General features: G+C 36.1%; 1 protein-coding gene across 2 annotated transcripts; it reads right to left on the minus strand.

Annotated features, from left to right (window-relative positions):
• Positions 1-943: 943 nt before the first annotated feature.
• Positions 944-17,999, minus strand: LOC113067837 (zinc phosphodiesterase ELAC protein 2-like). 2 transcript variants are annotated; one of them, XM_026240318.1, is made up of 24 exons: positions 17,608-17,999; positions 13,600-13,650; positions 13,409-13,479; positions 13,140-13,204; positions 12,970-13,027; positions 11,896-11,964; positions 11,637-11,750; positions 10,594-10,649; positions 10,414-10,472; positions 10,249-10,321; positions 10,068-10,180; positions 9,896-9,994; positions 9,679-9,817; positions 8,751-8,836; positions 8,392-8,513; positions 7,966-8,056; positions 7,285-7,423; positions 6,691-6,729; positions 6,490-6,599; positions 6,260-6,359; positions 5,601-5,721; positions 4,131-4,209; positions 2,858-3,002; positions 944-1,797 (listed from the first exon to the last, which is right to left on the minus strand). In XM_026240318.1, the coding sequence occupies exons 1-24, from the start codon at positions 17,859-17,861 to the stop codon at positions 1,555-1,557; spliced, it is 2,496 nt and encodes an 831-aa protein (XP_026096103.1). In that variant the 5' UTR covers positions 17,862-17,999; the 3' UTR covers positions 944-1,554. The 2 variants fall into 2 exon arrangements, with proteins under 2 accessions (XP_026096103.1, XP_026096102.1); XM_026240317.1 differs by having other exon boundaries at positions 11,637-11,753.
• Between the last annotated feature and the right edge of the window lie 1,258 nt (positions 18,000-19,257).

The following is a 19,257-nucleotide window of genomic DNA, read 5'->3' on the forward strand; positions in this document are numbered from 1 at the left end:
ACATGTACACAAACGGCAAAGCAAACATCTTTTCCCATTGGGAAACACTTAATGACAGAGTAACCATCAGACCCAGAGACGTGACGTTAAATCAAAGGCTTTGTTAGCTGACTGCACAATCTACTTCAGCGACAGCTTCATCAGTTCCCATTGAAGAAAAAAATGATGCCGTCTTCGTCTAGTCTCAGTTACAATTAAACAAAAGCATAAGGCCTAGCATCTGTCTCAGAGGTTTTTGCTCTTATTCATTTATCGATTAACATTATTTAAAACATAATTTTATAACTTACTCTGCCTTTGAAATTACTTTTGGCTGATGTTATCAATTCATAATACATAGTTTTTATGCACTTTGTGAATTGAGGGGATGGTAAAAAGCATCATCCCGACCTAATTTTTGAACTTATGTTACATCATCTAAGTAAAAATGCATTGCAAAAACTATTGCATGAGTGAAAGAGAACATCTTTACTCTGATGATACGTTCATCCATTTTGTATGAACGTTCTACAACTGACAGCACTTTTTTTTTTTTTCTCAGCCTTCCTTTCTTAGCGGTTTTAAACTTGAAACATCAGTTGTGTCATGTTTAATACACAATTTTAAAATCTTCTATAAACAAGTGGTCTGTAGCTTGATTCGCAGTTATTTCTACAACTAACATATCCTGGTACATAAGCAAGTCCATTTCCAACATAAATACCATACGCTTTTATGTAAAACCAAACAATATGCATTATAAATGCATTAAAACAATATTTTTATGCAATATTTCAAATGCAGAAACATTGTATAGTTATAATAACATGTATATTCTATATTTAGTCTAATTTTTTTTTTTTTTTTTTTTTTTTTCTGAAGATAAACAAAGTAGTGTTTGCACAGGCAGTGCTAACAAAATTGGGCAATGGGCAGTGAAAATAATTACAATAATGACAAACAGTTATCCATGTTTATGTTTATTTCCTTAAAATAATTAGAAAAGCCTAATTTGATCAGCCATTTCATAAAATAAAATAGAATTAAATATTTATTTCAGAAATCTAGCACTTTTCACACACCACTGCACTCAGTTTACTCACAAAAATAACCCCAAAAAACTACTTGATTCAAACTAAACTGAAAAGCTGCGTCACTCCCAAATAAAAATTCCCAACCTAAGGTCTTCCTTCAGTTCTGAAATGTTTCTGCTTCAGGTTTAAAGAGCCTGGAGGGCTTAACTTAACATAGCAAACGTTCAAAGGTTTAAGGTAGTGTACTTTCCCACTATCACTTCAGTCAAACCTGCAGTTTTAATCAAATCGATCGCAGCGGGACTGACTCCAGATCTGATCCCAGCCAGGAACCAATATGCTGTATTTCAGATTTGGCTTGAATCTCAGATTTATCTCCAGCTGCTTTAATCTCATCCTTTCCAGTTAGACTCTGCAGACTTCTACCCAACATGAACCTTGTGATGTACATTTTAAGATCATAACCCATTGGTTCAGTTTTTCCCAAGCCTGCCTTCTGATTGGTTGGGCTGGTCTAACCTTCACCCTGATTGGTTCCCCATCAGTTCGTCTTAAGTCGTTTGATGACTGCTTCCTGGTTGAGGTCATCTTGCTCTCTCTTGGCACCTTTGCTCGTCTCATCAGGTTGTCGGCTCGTTCCAGACTCGCCATTAGATGGAGGCTCAGCGGTCTTCTTCATCTCTCTCCTTTCTCTCCTCTCCTCCATCTCTTCAATCTCCTCTGCAAACAATGCCTTCAGAGGCCGAATGAGCCGTGGAAGCATCGGGAAATCTCCAAATCGGATCTGTAAGCACAAGAAAATAGCATATCAAACTTCACATTTGATTATGAATGCATAAAGAACTTCTGAACTATGAAAGTGAGGTGAGAACGAAAAAGAAATCAAGGGAAGGAGTAAAGGAGATGGCATTATTTAAGTAAGAAATGTTGTGAGAATGTAATTTAGGAAGTAAGGAATTAAATAACGGATGGAAATGAGAAACATAAGGAAGTATGAAAGGAAGGACAGCAGGAGCAAAGCATGCAAGTCATTAAGGAAATAACTAAGGAAGGAAGAGAGGAGGAAAATAACTAAGGGTGGAACGATAAGCATGGAAGGATATAAGTATTAGAGGAAGCAACTGAGAAAAGAAGGATGCAAGGAAGGAAACAACTAGGAATGGAAGTAAGGAGGAACATTTCAAAGGAAGGAAAAAAGGATGGAAGTAACTAAGGAAGTTAAAATAGGATGGATGGAGGTAAATAAAGGAGGAAGAAAGCAAGAAAGGATATAAGTAATGGAGGAAGTAACAGAAAAAATGACACAAGGAAGGAAGTAAATAAGGAAGGTAAGTAGTATGCAAGTAAAAAAGGAAATAACTAAGGAATAAAGCAAAGGAGGATGCAAGTAATGAGTTATTGAGAAAAGGCAAGGAAGGAAAAAAACTAAGGATGGATGTATGGAGGAGTATAGGAAGGAATAAAGGGATAGATGGAAGTAATATAGGAAGTAATTGAGGAAAAACCTTAAGGATGTATACATTTTTTTAAGGTGTCCTTGTTACACATTTGACGTACTTAATATTATAAAAATAATAATAAAATATGCATAATTACATGCAAATAACCCAAACCCTAATCCTAACCATATAATGAGTACACTTAGATATTTATTTTTTACTGTAACAAGGACACCTTAAAATAAAGTGTAACCGAAAGTAAATAGAGAAATACCTAAGGAATGAATTAAGGCAGTGTGGAAAGATTCAAGTAATGAAGAAACTGAAGAAGTACATACGAAAGGATGCTTTTTTTATTCAAGATAGAAATAATTAGTTGTGAGTTTTGTGTGAGAACATCCTCACCCTCATGTGGTCGAAGGAGATCCCCACTTTGCCGTTGAAGTCGTCACTGAAGAGAGGGATCTTGGCGTACCTCTGACTGAAGTGGTTCAACACGATGAACTCCGCGTTCATCTTCATCCCAACGCCGATAGCCTGAGACGTGGTGCTGGAAAGAGTTTCAGATACAAACAAATCCCTGACAATCACAATCCAAACCCTAAACCTGAGGCTGAACATCTGGGAATGCTGTGTTGCAGTATTAATCTGTTTTCCTCAACCATTTCTCATGTTCGAGGGCTGAAGTAGGAATCTGTTTTCTACAAAGCCTACAACACAGACCTGTACATTTGTGAATTTCAGCTGATAAAGCTAAACCGACCCTTCAGCAATCTGGAAGACGCTCTCCACACTCTCAGGCAATCAATTCCTCGCTGAAACCCAAATGAATCGCCCACAAAATCTCCAATCGATTTGGCTCAGAAGCTCTCAGCGTTATTAAGCTCTTAAATTGGAAAGAGCCGCAGTGTGAGACACAGAGCAGTTCATTCATGGACCCAGCGCCTGAGAACTCCAGCAGACGACAAGAAACCCAATCAATGCTCATCTGAGAGGAGAATCCCACAACTTCAAGAGAGACCCGCTAGAAATGAGGAAGCACATTATCCACTGGGAAAGCTGACCACTTTCAATGCAGATTTTCTCCCTCTGCCTGCAATTGAGGGCGATTTTTTAGCTCCCAAATCAAAAGGTGGTTTCATCTTCTTGTTTGTTTTGTTAGTTCGTAAATAGCCAATACAAATCTCTTCACTCAAGACATGAGCTGTCCGATAAGAGCTGTTGATTAACTATTGCATGATTTATGGAGGAGAACTCATGCTGAAATGCATTCATTGCATTGGAAGTTGATGGAAATTGTGCCACAATTAATTACTTATTTTATATGTGAATTAGAGCTCAAAATTTCAAAGGTGGTAAGAGTTTTTTTTTTTTTTTTATTTTTTTACACAATACAAATTAATTTTCAGAAGAACTACTTTCTACTTGAATATATTTTAAGCTATATTTGTTTTAGAATATATTTCATTTTATTTTAATGCAATTTATTCCTTTTAACAATTTAAATTTGCCTCATTTTTAAAGTTTGCACTATTGGTTCTGTTATTTTACTATTAAATACAGTGAAGCTGCTTTTAAACAACCTGTATTGTATAAAGCGCTGCATAAATAAAGGCCACTTGACAAACACTACAAGAAAACTTCATTAAAACACTTTATTGACCCTGTGTTCATGTACCTGTGTCTCTTCTCACATGCTTCTTCTTCCATCCCGTCCTCCAGTGTGGCTTCATGAATCAAAAGTGTTGCATTCTTGCCTGAGAGCAAACCAAGAGATGAATTAAACTCTCCCCACCACACACACACACACACAGATAAATTACAGCTGACATGCTGTTCCCTCTTTCCCCCTATTGTAAAACACACACCAGTGCACACTCTGTTTCTAGAAATCCATCACCAGAACTGAGACAACAAAGGCCTTTCCTAATGAGACGAGCGGACCGAACCATCTCCGGATTCAGGAGGGGAGCTCGGTTCAGGCTGAATGCCCTCCATCTCCGCCGGACTCCCTCAGGAGCCATTAAAGAGGTTTCTGTGACTAGGAGAACAGCGCTGGAGTGATCGATTACGTTGCTGATAAAGACAGGAAGCAGCATTTAAACGTAGGCTTCGTTCGTATCGATCCGCGAGTCACTTTAGAGATTCAGGAGCAATTACAGACTCTCTCTTTCCTGCTGGGCCTTTAATGACCAGGTTCTGAAAATTTTGAGGCAAAACTCTGTGGAAATTGACAACGTTTGGATTGTCCGAAAGTCCAGACTGAAAATATGCAACTATAAATCCTACAGCAAGGAAAAAATTGTGCATCTTAAATGAACGAATGAGTGAGAGTTTGAGAGTGTTTGGGTTGACTCATCCTGTCAAAAGAATTTGCTGGCTCCCTTTTCACCTCAGAATCAATAATGAGAGAGATTTAGATAGGTCAAGTGCAAAGATCGCAAGTGTAGCTATTCGGACAAGGCAAAAATCTCATTCAATTTACTGCAAAATAATGAGAAATTATTTAGGTAACGTTTTCAAGTAAAGCCCTATTGGTTAACATTGATTAATGTTTTGACTAACAATGAGCGAAACATTGAATTTAGAGTATTTTTTTGTGTTATTTTAGTATCACTAAGACACACTTACAGATTTTATTAATATTGTGAATATGTGTTTATTTTTATTTTTTGTTGCATTTGTCCGTTTTTATATTTTATTTCAGATCAAATTGTTAATTCATGTTAATTTAGGATTAATTAAAATTAACAGAAACAACTTTTGATTTTAACGGCATATTACTGAATGTTAATAGAATATTAGTAAATGCTGAAAGTAATCAATTAAAAAAAGATCGATAAATGCTTTAGAAGTATTTTTATTTACAATTCACAACTAATAACTAATGTAGTTACGTAATGTTAGCCATTTCCTAATTTAAAAAGTGTAACAGCTTTTATTAAAAATATATATTTTGGTTATAATGTCATGAATCATCAATGAGGAAAATAAAATTAACATTTATTAACTCAAACGTTAAAGCATCAGTGCATATGTTCTAACAACTATAACATTTGAAAGGCAACTTTTAGCCAGTTTTACCTTTTCAACTATTTACAGTACATGTGTACAAAGTGATCATAGTGTGTGTGTGTGTGTGTTTTACCCATATTAACGACAGCATCGCAGGGCATGGTGTCTCCAGAGAACACGAGCTGCCATCCAGACTGATGCGTCAAGCTGCAGGCGAACGCGTTCTTACAGTGACGAACATAACACGTCTGAAACTACACAATCACGACAGAACGAGAGGTTTCAGAAGCTATAGATCACAACACGCTCATGCACTCTTCTTTCAGTACGGACATACGGTAATCTGAAGGGCATGCTATCAGATATTTAAAGATTTACTAATAATACTTTGTTTTTAAATATAACAGGAACAAAAACAAAAAATGTATTGCTTCTCTGAGTGAATATGGCAATTGATATTTGATTAAAGTACTTTTGATTAATCATTACATTGGTGCATGTAAATAAATGATAACATATCGAATCCAGCTACTTTTTATGTTACTTTTTGCATTAAACATTTTGCAATTCACATGTTTGGCTGGAAGCCTGGTTGATAAAATAAAATAAATACTTTCAGAGCAATAGATATCATGATACACACTGGATGATAGCCAAAAGAATACATACATACACACACACATATATATATATATATATATATATATATATATATGTGTGTGTGTGTGTGTGTGTGTGTGTGTGTGTGTGTGTGTGTGTGTGTGTGTATAAAATGGCACAGTCCATACAGACCTTGACCAGGTCATTCTTCTTCAGAACAGCCTGAATTAAAGATCTGGTCTTGACTTTGGGGATCTCTGCGCCATCACACAAAAACTTTGATGGGATAATACTGGAACGATTACAAACAAAAGTGGTAAGTGTCTAGGACCAACTTCATTTACTTCAGTTGTAAGAATTCTATGTTCTCACAGAATGCTAGAAAATAAAGATAAAGGTAGAAGGCAATTTTTCTCTCGTACTTGATGTGGCTGAGGATCTGCTGGCAGTGATCGTGATACTGGTTCAACCACGTCATGATCTGCACAGGAGCGATCAGGCACACGGGACTGAACCCTTTACCAAGACTGTTCTGCATCACACAAGACGCCAGGATCAGTGAAATAATGCATACGCATGATCAACAAATAATGAAACGTATATGCAAATAGATGTATGCATACCAGAGCTCGCTCTCGCTCCAATAATAACTGAATCAAACCCTGTGTGAACAACAAAACACACAGCAATCAACAGTCAGCAGAGCACGAAATAACACTCTAGATTATTATTTAACAGTACTTATTATAAAACGAGTAGCTCTGGTCCTTGATTCTGATTCGCTGAGATGTTCAAAGCGGTTGTAAATTACTCTCCAAACATACACCTTTGTTTACGCTTGTGTGTTGCTCAGCAAGTAATTTATTGCAACCGCAACCGTTTCTGAGGAACTACATTGTTTGGAGGAAGAATAATGGTTTTATTATCATTACGCTTTATTTTTTCGGTTTTATTTTGTGAAACCTAACCGCGTCATGCCTAACGCCCCTTAGCTTTTATAAAGTCACTGTAAACCACAGCATTTTGCGGCTTAATGCATTATTAAGTATTTATCACACAGCGCTATGATTCAGACTGGTTGATTCTGTGATTAAGTATTTAAGCATAATGACACTAAACTTTATTTGGGATGATGTATAGTCAGATAATCTGGTTTACTGCATGTACAGTCACCTCATTGCACATTATCTTGTCAGGCGTGTTTGTGAGGCTCCTACCGTGTGATGATCTGCGTGGAGGTGTGACACAAAGACAGTAGAGAGTCTGGAGAGGATCTCGTCCACGTCATCGCCGTAATGACGACACAACTGACCAAACGTTCCCTCGCCACAATCCAGCAGCAGCGACTGAGATGAGCTGAGGAGCAGAGACATGTTTAGACATACTTCACTCATTATAGGGATGTAACAAATCACGGTTTGACCATAAATCATGATACAGTTCTCCACGGTTAGGATACAGTTTCATATTTTAATTATCATTAAACCGTATTACTGAGATTTGAACAACTGAGGATTAATAAATACTGTCCAGCATAAATCTGATGTGCGCACATTACAAAGAGTAATACGTTTTGTGTAAAAAACCAGCGGAAAAGCTGTGAGGTTTTAAAAGAGCGCTAAAGGAATTATACAAATGAATGCAATTCTGCTGTTCCATAAGCGCCACCTTGTGGCTTTACAGAGAGTTACGTTTACATGCATTCCGAGTGCAGTATTTTGTCTGGGCATGAAATGGACCAAATTTGCATGCCCTGGTGTACATTTTGACTGGTTGATGAAAAACAAGCTTTCTACACATTTTAACAATTCAAATAACATATCTTTATGGCGCAGATAAAATACACAATTTATTAAATCAATTATCACTTTGACTGCCATTTTTGATTTTTTTATTACCTGATGTTCACTAAAGTTCCACTGACGTTTCTGATCTTCATCGGCAGAGACGAGCCGGTGCCCAAAAACACAATCTCAGGAAACTTCTCACCTTCACCAAATAATGAACAACAAATTAAAAACATCATAAACATCTAAGAATACAGAAGAAAATCAGCTCACGCACCCTCTGCGAGAGCTCAGATATTTTATAGTTCATCATATTATGATCATTTTCCAGACTTTAGAAACACATATCCTTCAATCGGAGGCATCTGAGACAGATACAGTACAGAGGGAAAGTGAGAAGTGAAGAAAGTTTCACTCTGAGGAAATTAAATGTCAGGCTGTGGACGTGTTCTTGTCTTTCTGCTCTTCTAATTCGATACTTTCATCCCATCCATCCCTCTCTCTCTCTCTCTGTCTCTGATTCGGTAGAAAGCTCACCAGACGAGGAGACGGACGCAGCCGCCTGGAACTTCCTGCATTCCTCCACTTCCTCTAAAAACTTTGGCACTTCGGCTGCTTCCTTCACAAACTCCTCATAGTCGCAGGACGGGATGGCATCTCTACACACACACACACACACATACGAGAGAAGTTCCTCAAATAAGATCAAGTCTGGCATTTCTAAGAACTTTCTAAGAACCAGTTTGTTGAAGCTGAAAAAGAAAATCAAACTCATAATTTTTGTTTCAAGCTGTTAGCTTACACAACAAGCTTGTGTGTTTCAGTTTATAGAGGGCCACAATAAAACTGTCAATTAATACTGGACTTCTACATAGCGTCTGTTGACCTGAACTGACCTTTGCCACTCCAGTCTGGGCCGAAGCTGAAACTTCATCAGACACTCGGCTCTGACGTTAGGAACACGGAGAGAAGCCGGAGGCTCCTACAACAACAACAAACACCATGAGGAATAAATCTTTCCTTACAGATTGGGGGGGGGGGGGGTGTTAAAACACCTTTAACCATTAATTAAACTAGAAATAATACATATGTATGTATGTATATATATAGAGAGAGAGAGAACTAGAAGAAAATATATTTATTTTTATGTAATTTAATTAAAAAAAGTATATTAAGAATAAGCATAAAAAATACATGATATATTAAATAAGAGACCATTTAATATTACATTAAAAATAAATATTATATTAATTTAGCAGAGTTCAGTTTATTTATTAAATCAATAAAATAAAATACAAAACATAAAAATAATAAAATTTGAAAATAATGTAAAAAAAAAAATCTAAATCAAACTTATCTGTAACAGAGACTGTCATATTAAATACAGTTTTACAAATGCATTAAATATGGAATTAAATTAGAAATTATTAAATGAACAAAATGGGAAAAAAAATATTAAATTACATTTAAAATTTTGAAAAAAAATTGAAAAAACAAACAAAATAGTATTAATAAATGTATTCAAATACATGAGAATAAAATGACAAATAATCAAATATATAAGTTTCTTCTGTAAATAACTAAAAGATACATTTTAAAAGTTAAATTAAAATGTGCTAAATAATAATAACAATAATAAATGAAATTAATAAATCAAACCACACACTAAAAAAAAAAATAGCAACGGTCTAAATTTAACTGTAACAGACACTATTTCATATTAAATTAGCCTACAGTATGGAATTAAATGAGCGAGACTGTAATAGTTAAAGACACTTTAAATGAATAAAAGTGGCAGGAGTGAGTGAGTGAGAGGTGCTGTACTTTAGTCTTGTAGAGTTTGAGCGGAGGGAAGATCTCAGGATGGATGAGGTTGAGCTGCGTCTGGAGTTTGTGACTGCGGGTGTTGTGTGGTGTGAACGTCTGCTCGTTCATCACCAGATGCTCAGTGCTGCTGGGAAACCTGAGACACGACAGATGCATCACACACACACAGCTCACGATCAGATCTGAGTGTGAGATCGCTGTTCTCCAGCTGTACCTCTCCATCCAGCTCTGGTACTCGTCCGTGTCCAGCACTGACTCCGGCGTCATGTGAACCACGAGAGCCGCACAATCCTCCGCTCCGCCCGTCTGATACCTGCACACATCACAACAGGAGATGTGTAGAAAGAGAAACAGGCCTCGTCTCTCTACGGGACACACCTGCTCACCTTCGGAAGACGTGATTGGTGCAGAGCGGCCGTATGAAGTCCTCTGACGGACAGTCAACGACTATGAACACAGGCCCGGGACCAGCCGGTGTGCACAGCTCCTCGGGTCGGATCTGAAACACACGCTGCACGGTGAGCTGGGAAACCGGCAGATCTTACACTCTTCAAACTATAAAATCACCTCTTTTCCATCGTGCGTCACAGTTTTTCCAGCTTTCAGAGCTTCGATGATGGGCCCGATGGCTGCTGTTCCTCTGCAGATGACGCAGAAACAGAAGTGATGCTCTAAAGTGTGTGTTTGTGTGTTATAGTTCAGTCCTGAAACCATCAGATATCAGACACTTACACCGGCAGGCCCATCTCTTTAGCTTTCAGTGCCATGAAGTTCCCTTTCTTTGAGTGCAACTGAAGGAATAATAGAAAGAAAGGATGGTTTTGAGCACCGTGTATGATCTTAAAGGGGAAAAGACACATTTATACTCATGTGGTCAGAGAAATGTGTCACATTCAGATGGTTTCTGCTCACCTTACACACGTAAGCCACCGCGAGAGAAGAATCTCTAGTAATCTTTTCTCTGCCTTCTGTGGAGAGGAAAAAAAGAAATAAATGAGTTCTGCCTCTTCTTCTCTTAAAGTGCAAAAACATGAAACGTAAATACTAATGTTTTGTGAAATGTAGACAAATTTCTTTTTTTTTTTATGAATGAAATATGAAGTTAAAATGCATTTTTTTATTATTTAACTCAATTTGTATCAATATATCTAGTTCAAATGCAATACAAATTATTTTAATTTTATTATTATTAAATTGATCAACACAAACCATGCATTTCAAATGTTGTAGTACATTTTTTAAAATATATATTATTTTAACAAGACAAAATATGAAAGAATAATATAATGCACAAAAAAAATCATACTGAAAAAAAACTATGTAATTCAAATGCAACATTTATTATTATTATTTTCCCTTTTCAGAAAATCTAACAATATAATGGACTAAATTAACATTATTTTTTTTTTATTAATTGTAACAAAATGATTTTATTTATTATCATTATAACATTATTTAATAGTAAAACAAATAAAATAAGTAATAAATATATTTGAATAAAACATACATTAAATAAGTGTAAAATTGTTCACATTTCCCCTTTAAAGGACACAGTTAGTGATTTCAGTCCATGTCTTTGGTCATATAGACCCAGCAGTGTCGTGTGTGTACTTGTTTTTCTATTCTGGTGGGGACTTAAACCTGAATACACACAGACTCATGGGGACTCGTGTCACGTTGGGGACCTAAATTGAGGTCCCCACGGGTAAACAAGCTAATAAATTACAGAGAATGAAGTTTCTTGAAACTCTAAAAATGCAGAAAGTTTCCTGTGAGGGTTAGGGTTAGGTGTAGGGTTGGTGTAGGGCGATAGAAAATACGGTCTGTACAGTATAAAAACCATTACACCTATTGAGAGTCCCCACAAGGATAGCTGACCAGACATGTGTGTGTATGTGTGTGTGTGTGTGTGTGTGTGTGTGTGTGCGTGTGTTGTCTGGCCTGGACTGGCTGACCCTGACTCTCCTCCAGATCGTCCCGTGTCGTGAGCGCCCTCTTCTGACGGCTGTTAGGACTGCTGCTGCGTCCAGAGCCTGGAGAACAGCCGCCGGCCTCCGCCTTACGCTCAGCTGCTTTAAACATTCACAGTCGAGAGCAGTGTACAAACCACACACACACACACACGTTCTCAAAGCAAATACACTCTACATCCTTTATGTCAATGTTTTTAAACGTTCATGTTGGAAACCAGGGAAAAAACAAGGTGACACTCACAGAAGAGAGGAACTTGACTGACGGTCATCGTGTCGTCTTTATATTGAGCTTCTGTATACGGTCTGACAGCTGCAGACAGAAACAAAACAATTAATCCGTCTTATTTTAGTATTAGTGATACACTATTAGAGCATTTATATATGAACCATGACAGCTTTTATTTTTATAGTTTCACTTTTCATTTTAGTTTAATTTAAATAAGTTTGTCCTTTTTATTATGTACTCTTTTTTATTATGTACTCTTTCTGTTTTCAATTTAAGTTTATGTTAAAATGACTTGAGTTAAATTTAAGTTCAGTTAAATTACGGTACGTTATATTAAGTTAAGCGGAGTTGCCTTTAAACTGAGAAAAGTTCATTTAAACAAGGTTTCAAAGTAGTTAAATTTAGTCAAGTTCAGTTAAGTTTCATTTAAATGGAGTTGTTTATGATGAGTTGGGCTGAGCTGAATTTAAGTACGTTTACTTTAGCTTATTTAATTTCAGTTGAGCTGAGATCAATTTAAATTGAGTTCATTTTAGTCAAGATCAGTTAAGTTTCATGTAAACTAAGTTTAATTTAAATTAAGTTGAGATATGTTTATGATGAGTTGAGCTGATTTTAAGTAAGTTTAATTTAGCTTAAGTTTAGTTAAGTTGAGCTGAGATAAATTTAAATTGAGTTCATTTTAGTCAAGTTCAGTTTAGCTTAGTTTATTTCATTTAAACCAAATTAAGTTTAATTTAAATTGATTTGAATTGTTTAATTTAAAAATCAGTTAAGTTTCATTAAAACTAAGTTTGATTTAAATTGAGTTGAGATATGTCTATGAAGAGTTGAGCTGATTTTAAGCAAGTTTAATTTAGCTTATTTAAGTTTAGTCGAGCAGAGCCGAGTTAAGTTACATTGAGTTGAGTTAAGGTTTAATGTTACCTTAAGTTTGCTTAGTTTACGTTTTTCATCTGATATATGGCATCTTATTTATTTCAGATTTATGGCAATAAACAAAAATGATTTACAATAGATTTAGTTGTTGTTTTAGTAACAGTAATAGCACTGGCTGTAATCCATAGAGAGGATAATGGTGGGCTTTACCAAGTTTAATGTCTTCCAGCTGTCCTGAAAACACTCGTATGGCTTGTAAATATTTCTCCTAAAACAACAAAAGAAAATTAACAATAGTCAAAGATTTCAGAGAGTTTTTTTTGTGGTTAGAAAGACACAAAGATCTGCATTAAATGCAGTGTAGTGTTGACAGACAGTACCAGCTGCGGGGGTCCTGACAGGACACACTGAGGGACTCCAGTGTCTTTGAGGGTCAGGATCATGCCTGCACACACAAAACACAGAACGAAGCCGTCACACAGTGAACCGAGCAAACACACACAGTCTCTAATCATGGGAGGAAACATGGATTGTAGACGGCTGCAGATCAGACAGAAAGGTTTTCAATCGGCTTCATAAACAGCAATGAAAGAGGCATTACTTGTACAGAGAAAGCTTCAGATGCAGCAGAATAAAGTCCCAGTCTGACCTGATAAACCGCCGACCGTCTCCCAGCTCATCCTGGTGAGGAAGATGTTGTCCAAGCGTGCAATTTTTAATCTGCACTCAAACAGAAACACTTTAAAATCTGCACACACAGTTGACCAAACGCTTGTTTTGCTCTCTGATCAGATCTTTAGAAGAGGTCAAGGAGTGAAACAGTGATCGTTTATCTCTTACTTGTGTTCCTGCATCAGTCTCTGTGTTCCTTCACCACAGTTAAACAGATACCTGCATATGAAAGACATGCTTTATTAATAACACCGTGGAATCACTTACATTAACAAACATTAAATACTGCTTAGACAGCGAGTGGTTCATGCATATTAAGATAGGACTGTAATCAAATAAATAAATGTATATACTCATCAAGCAGATGCTTTTAGCAAAGACAGATAAATGAGTCAATAGTTTCATGTTTTTTTTTAAATAAAATAAATAGTAGGTGATTTTATAAATTCTAATAAAGTTAAATAGTAATCAAATAACTTTATGATATATCATTTACAGCTACTAGCTAGCACTGAGCTTCTGTAAAAACCTTTAAAATCATTCCTTAACTTAAATACTCACATTTTTATAAGTTTAGCAGTAAATTCTTTCGAAGTATCATTGTACATTTCATGTTCATGAGTTTGATTTATTTTTATGAAAGTATATAAACTGTATATTTCATATAACGTTAATAATGTATGTTTATAAAGTACTGATTTACTAATAAGCATTACATAATGTGATCATGCTTGCTCTATTAATTTTATACAGCATAATAACTATTATTATTAATTATTATTAAGCATTTAATGTTCTATATTTCTTTATTTATTAGTAACATTGGATTATCAATTTCCTTAATTTATGTATTCATTAATTATACACCAAATATTATACATACTACTTAGATGTTCAGTGATTACATAATAAATACATAATATATACGCAGTAAACACACATGTATTATGTGAACAAAAACTTTTATCTTGGATGTGATTAATCGTTTGACAGCATTATTAATCATCTATTTGTTAATGCATGCAATGCATACTTCTGTCAGAGATGGGGACTCGAGTTTGAGACTCGGACTCGAGTGCGACTTAAGACGCACAAACAGTGACTTCAGACTCGACTTGAGACTCGTCCTCGAAAGACTTCAGACTCGACTCGGACTCGAGCTCCGGGACTCGTGAACAATGTTAATTTTTAGTAAACGTCAGTTGAGCTCGCTGTTAGGCCGGGTTCACACCGCAAGTTTCAGCAGAGCAGAAGCAGCGCGTTAGCAGCAGGTAGGCAGAGCAGAAGCAGCGCGCGCCTATTTTGCTTTCACACCGGCAGCGGAGGCAGCGCGCAACTGAACAGCAGATTTTGGTCAGAGTGCTCTATAATGGGTACGTTCGCATTGCTTTATTTCCCCATTTAAAATACATTTAAATAAAAAGACTTGGCAAGAAGCTTTTTTAATTAATAATTTCATTGTTACTTTTGTTGGATCTTTGTTTTGCTGTCTTTGTTTTCCGTGCAGTATACGTGTTGTTGATAGAAGAAAGGCCATTGCGCCATATTTGTTATTAAGGAGACTAAAAAGACGCAGACTTTGGGTTCATCCCATTAACCGACGTAGGAGAGAACATGGTGCATATTACCATCTTGTCACTGGGTTTGTTTGCAATCAAATTTACCAAAAAACACCCTGAAAACCAATTTAATAAACGGTTTTAAATTATGTGTATTGTAGATGGTTCACAGCCTTGACTTCCTGCTCATCTTGAAATCGGCATTTACTTGTTTATTATAAATGCATGTATCACCTGCTTTTGTTATTTGTGTGCTTATGTGTAATTTAGAAATTGTAAATGAATGGTTCCAATTGAATCAATTTTGAATCAAATATTGAGTTATTTGCTCGTGTGCCAGCGAAAGCGTCAAAAACACTATAAAATGTATTACCATCTGCAATAAGAGCCGCTGCAACTTCATCCCATGCTTTTTCCTTCTCCTGCAAGTCTTTATAAAGTACATTGTGTGGATCATAAAGAACTTGATATTTCTCAACTTCCACGATGAGACGAGTGTCGTCCATTATTGTCTTTCCAGGTGCACTCTGAAGACCACCGCCTGTGACACCACGTGCTGTTGTTTATGATTGTCAGCACGACATCCGTTCTTCTGCCAATATATAGTCCTAGTTAAAAGAATACGACAACTACTAATAATAAATAAATCTCCAAGGCTAAACTAGCAATATAAATTATTTAAAGTTGTTTTTGTATTTCGGCAAAATGTCTATTTTTGGATAGAACTGTAAGTACTTTAACAGATTTTGTAAAAAAAAGAAAAAGAAAAAAAACAATATATGAAAAAAATATATAATAAAAAATTGAAAAATATGTGGTTTAAAATATCATAATTTTTAAATGTAATTTGCTAAGAACACAGAAGATATCATTAATGCAAATTTTGGGCAAAATTCGTTTAAGTACATGTGTATTTTGGCCATGATCATGATCATTTTGGCCATGGTCACTTTATCTTCTATACATATTTTTTTTATTATAATTTCCTTTTCGTAACATACTCTAGTTCTTGTTAAAACACCCTAGATGTGCTTTTTTGTGCAGTTAGAGCACTTTTTGTGTGAAATCATATTTATTTTGTCTATCAAAGGTGTACTTTCACTTTAACTGAGCTTCAGCAGAGCAGCAAAAATAGACCCAGCGCCGAAACGATCGCGGCACTGCTGCTTCTGCTCTGCTTCTGCTACGCTCTGCCGCGCAGCTTCTGCGTGCGGTGTGAACGCTCTCATCTGTTAACATAGGCGCCGAAAAAAATACGCGCTGCTTCTGCTCTGCTGCAGCTTGCGGTGTGAACCCGGCCTAGAGTTGTGACGATCGCGAACGAACCGATTCTTTTGAACGGCTCATAAACATGAACGATGGGAGCCGAGTCACGGCTGGAGGGGAGCCGTTCTTTCTGTCGCTCTTTTTTCCTATGCGTGTTTCAGAGCGCGTGTTTCACACAGATGCACACAAATGAGCTCCTCCGCGAGACAGAACAGTTATAGGGGGAGGGGCGCACCCAGCGCAGGCCAACCCTTTATAGCGTGATGATATTAGTTATTAGTTGTGCACGCATCCTTCACGTGAGTACTCCAGTGGAAAAAAACCTGCGTGCCTCTGTCATTGGGTAGGAGCGGAGCATTGACGTTTTGCACAGATATTCATTGCAGCCCACTTTGTTATTGTTCATTGACTTGAAGGGGCTGATGTCCTATTTGCAAAGTTTACAGTAGTAATAGTATGTAGACATTTCCATTTTATTTATTCAAATTTTATCTACTTTAAATATTTTTGGTTCTCTATCAAAATGTTCTTGTGTGATAACAATGTTCTTGTGTTGAAGTGTTTGTAGTAAAAGCTGTTTTGCACAGAAATTCATTGCAGCCGGCTTTGTTTTTGATGTTTATTTGTGAGTAGGTATTGTATGAATAACATAAGTCAGCGTAGCTTTGTTCATTCTTAAGCCAGACAAGAGGTGTGCAGCTATACAGCCAGGACAGACAGAAGGCCATTACTGAATCCATAAATGCAAAATACAGATATTAACTTAAAAGTAAAGCATTCTTGGTGTTTTTGTCATGTTGCAATAGCCTGTTTACACTGATTATATACCAAAATCAAAGTTGATATTGTATGCTAATAAATAGAGTTGTCATAATAACATATTACGTGCTTTGAATTCCTTATATATAGCTATGCAGTGTTCTAAGCAGCTTGGATGGGTCGCTGTACGTGATGCAACATTTATTATAACCAGAGACTTAATATAATAAAGAGACTTGAGACTTGACTTGGACTCTAGCTCAGAGACTTGAGACTTGACTTGGACTCTAGCTCAGAGACTTGTGAGCATCTCTGACTTCTGTTTATATATATAACTGGTTTGTAAGCATTGCATAAAGTGATAGTTTCTTAATGTTATTAGTCTTATCACGAAAACCCACATTTGTATAATATTTATTATCATTAAGTAATTAAAATTATAATTTGTTTAAATAAGTTGACATGTCATTGAACTATTCACAAATTTCCATACTTTACTCAACGTCAACTAAGCATGCATTAAACCTGGTGAAGGCTGTTCTAAAGTGACGGATATGAGTGTGATCCTGAGTGAGTGAGGATCAGCGCGCACCTGTTATACTCGGAGAAGACATACAGCGATGCTCCGTTGTCTCGGCTCCCGGCGCCCAGCGCCTGCACGTAGACGGTGGAGGGCCCGTGCAGCTCGCCCTGCCTGCGGCTCTCCTTCAGCTTCACGTGGCGCAGGTGGTCTCTGACAGGTCTGCTCTTCCTGGAGGATTGAGTCTGCATCAGTCTGACGGATCCCTGCAGCGCAGGCTCTTCACACACTCCCAGCGCTCTGAGTGCAGAGAGACGCGCGAGCATAATCCACGCACATCAGAGCGATAAACACAAATATCACAGCCGGTGTGCTGCTCGTTTGTGTACAGGACAGCAGTTTGGAGGACTCAAATGTGTGTTGATGATGGACGCGCTTCCGACGCGTGGTGATGACGCTTGACGCACGTAGAAATAGAACTCGCTAGAATGGCGCATACATATTTAGAGCTAATCTAACTAACGTACGCGTTAAAATGGTTGTATGTGTCTAAAATATCTTAAATAGGCGTAGAATCCCTGAAAGTTAGTCAGGGATTATAATTCCTCTATTTTAACTCTTCACTGCGTATTTTTAATTAAATGTCTATTAAAGTTCACCAGTTTGATTGTTCAGATGTGAAACCAGCAATCCGAAATGATTTCAATTCGATGCAAACTTGACTGCGGTTGGTCCATTCTGATTAGCGCTGAGAAAAGTAACAAGTAATTGAGAGCGCTGTCATCTACATCCGTTACTTTTCTCAGCGCTGGTCAGAAGGACCAACCACAGCCGTTCGCGATTGCTGGGAAAGGATATATAAACCATCGTTTAATGGACACTGCTGTAATGCTTTCTCATTTCTATTTTACTTATCAGTTCGGTCTTTTTAAATATATTTGAAGGACTATACTTTAAAGTTGGCAAATCTCTGAAGTAAAACGAAAAAACATCTTGAAATTTGAACATGGAGAAATGGGAAATCAGCTTTCGGAGCCGACAGGCGCCCTCTGGAGGAGAAAAAATTTGTATCAAAGAAAATTTGTATTTTAAAATCATTAAAATAATGTATTTTTGTTCCAAAATAGTGTAAACGAAATTATATAAATAGTAAATAGTATCCATATCAAATTATCAACATTGTTATTTTTAACAATGCCATGTTTTAATAATTATTTATATTACGTAAATTATAAATAATGAAAAATAAAGATCTGTATTATAAAAAAAGTGATATAACATTTAAGAATTAAATTATAAAACACTGCATTATTTTAAAATATATTACATTAAAAACATCAAATAAAAATACATTAAATAGCATTTGTATTCACAATATTAATGAAATTATATATAATTTTTATTTATTTAAATATGAACATTGTTTTAATTGTTTATTATATATATATATATATATATATATATATATATATATATATATATATATATATATATAATAAACAATTAAAACAATGTTCATATTTAAATAAAAATTATAATCATATATATTACATTACAAATCTAAAAAAGAGATTTAAAATATAATACTGAAGAATCAAAGAATCAAACTTACATTGTAAATCACTCATATTAATATTTAAAAACATCAGTGCAGTAAATAAACAACATATAGAGTCATTATGCAAAATATAAAATTATTTGATAAGATTCGCTGCATTCTAC

Source organism: Carassius auratus, linkage group LG28B (genome assembly GCF_003368295.1).
Source record: "Carassius auratus strain Wakin linkage group LG28B, ASM336829v1, whole genome shotgun sequence".
Classification (NCBI taxonomy): domain Eukaryota; kingdom Metazoa; phylum Chordata; class Actinopteri; order Cypriniformes; family Cyprinidae; genus Carassius; species Carassius auratus.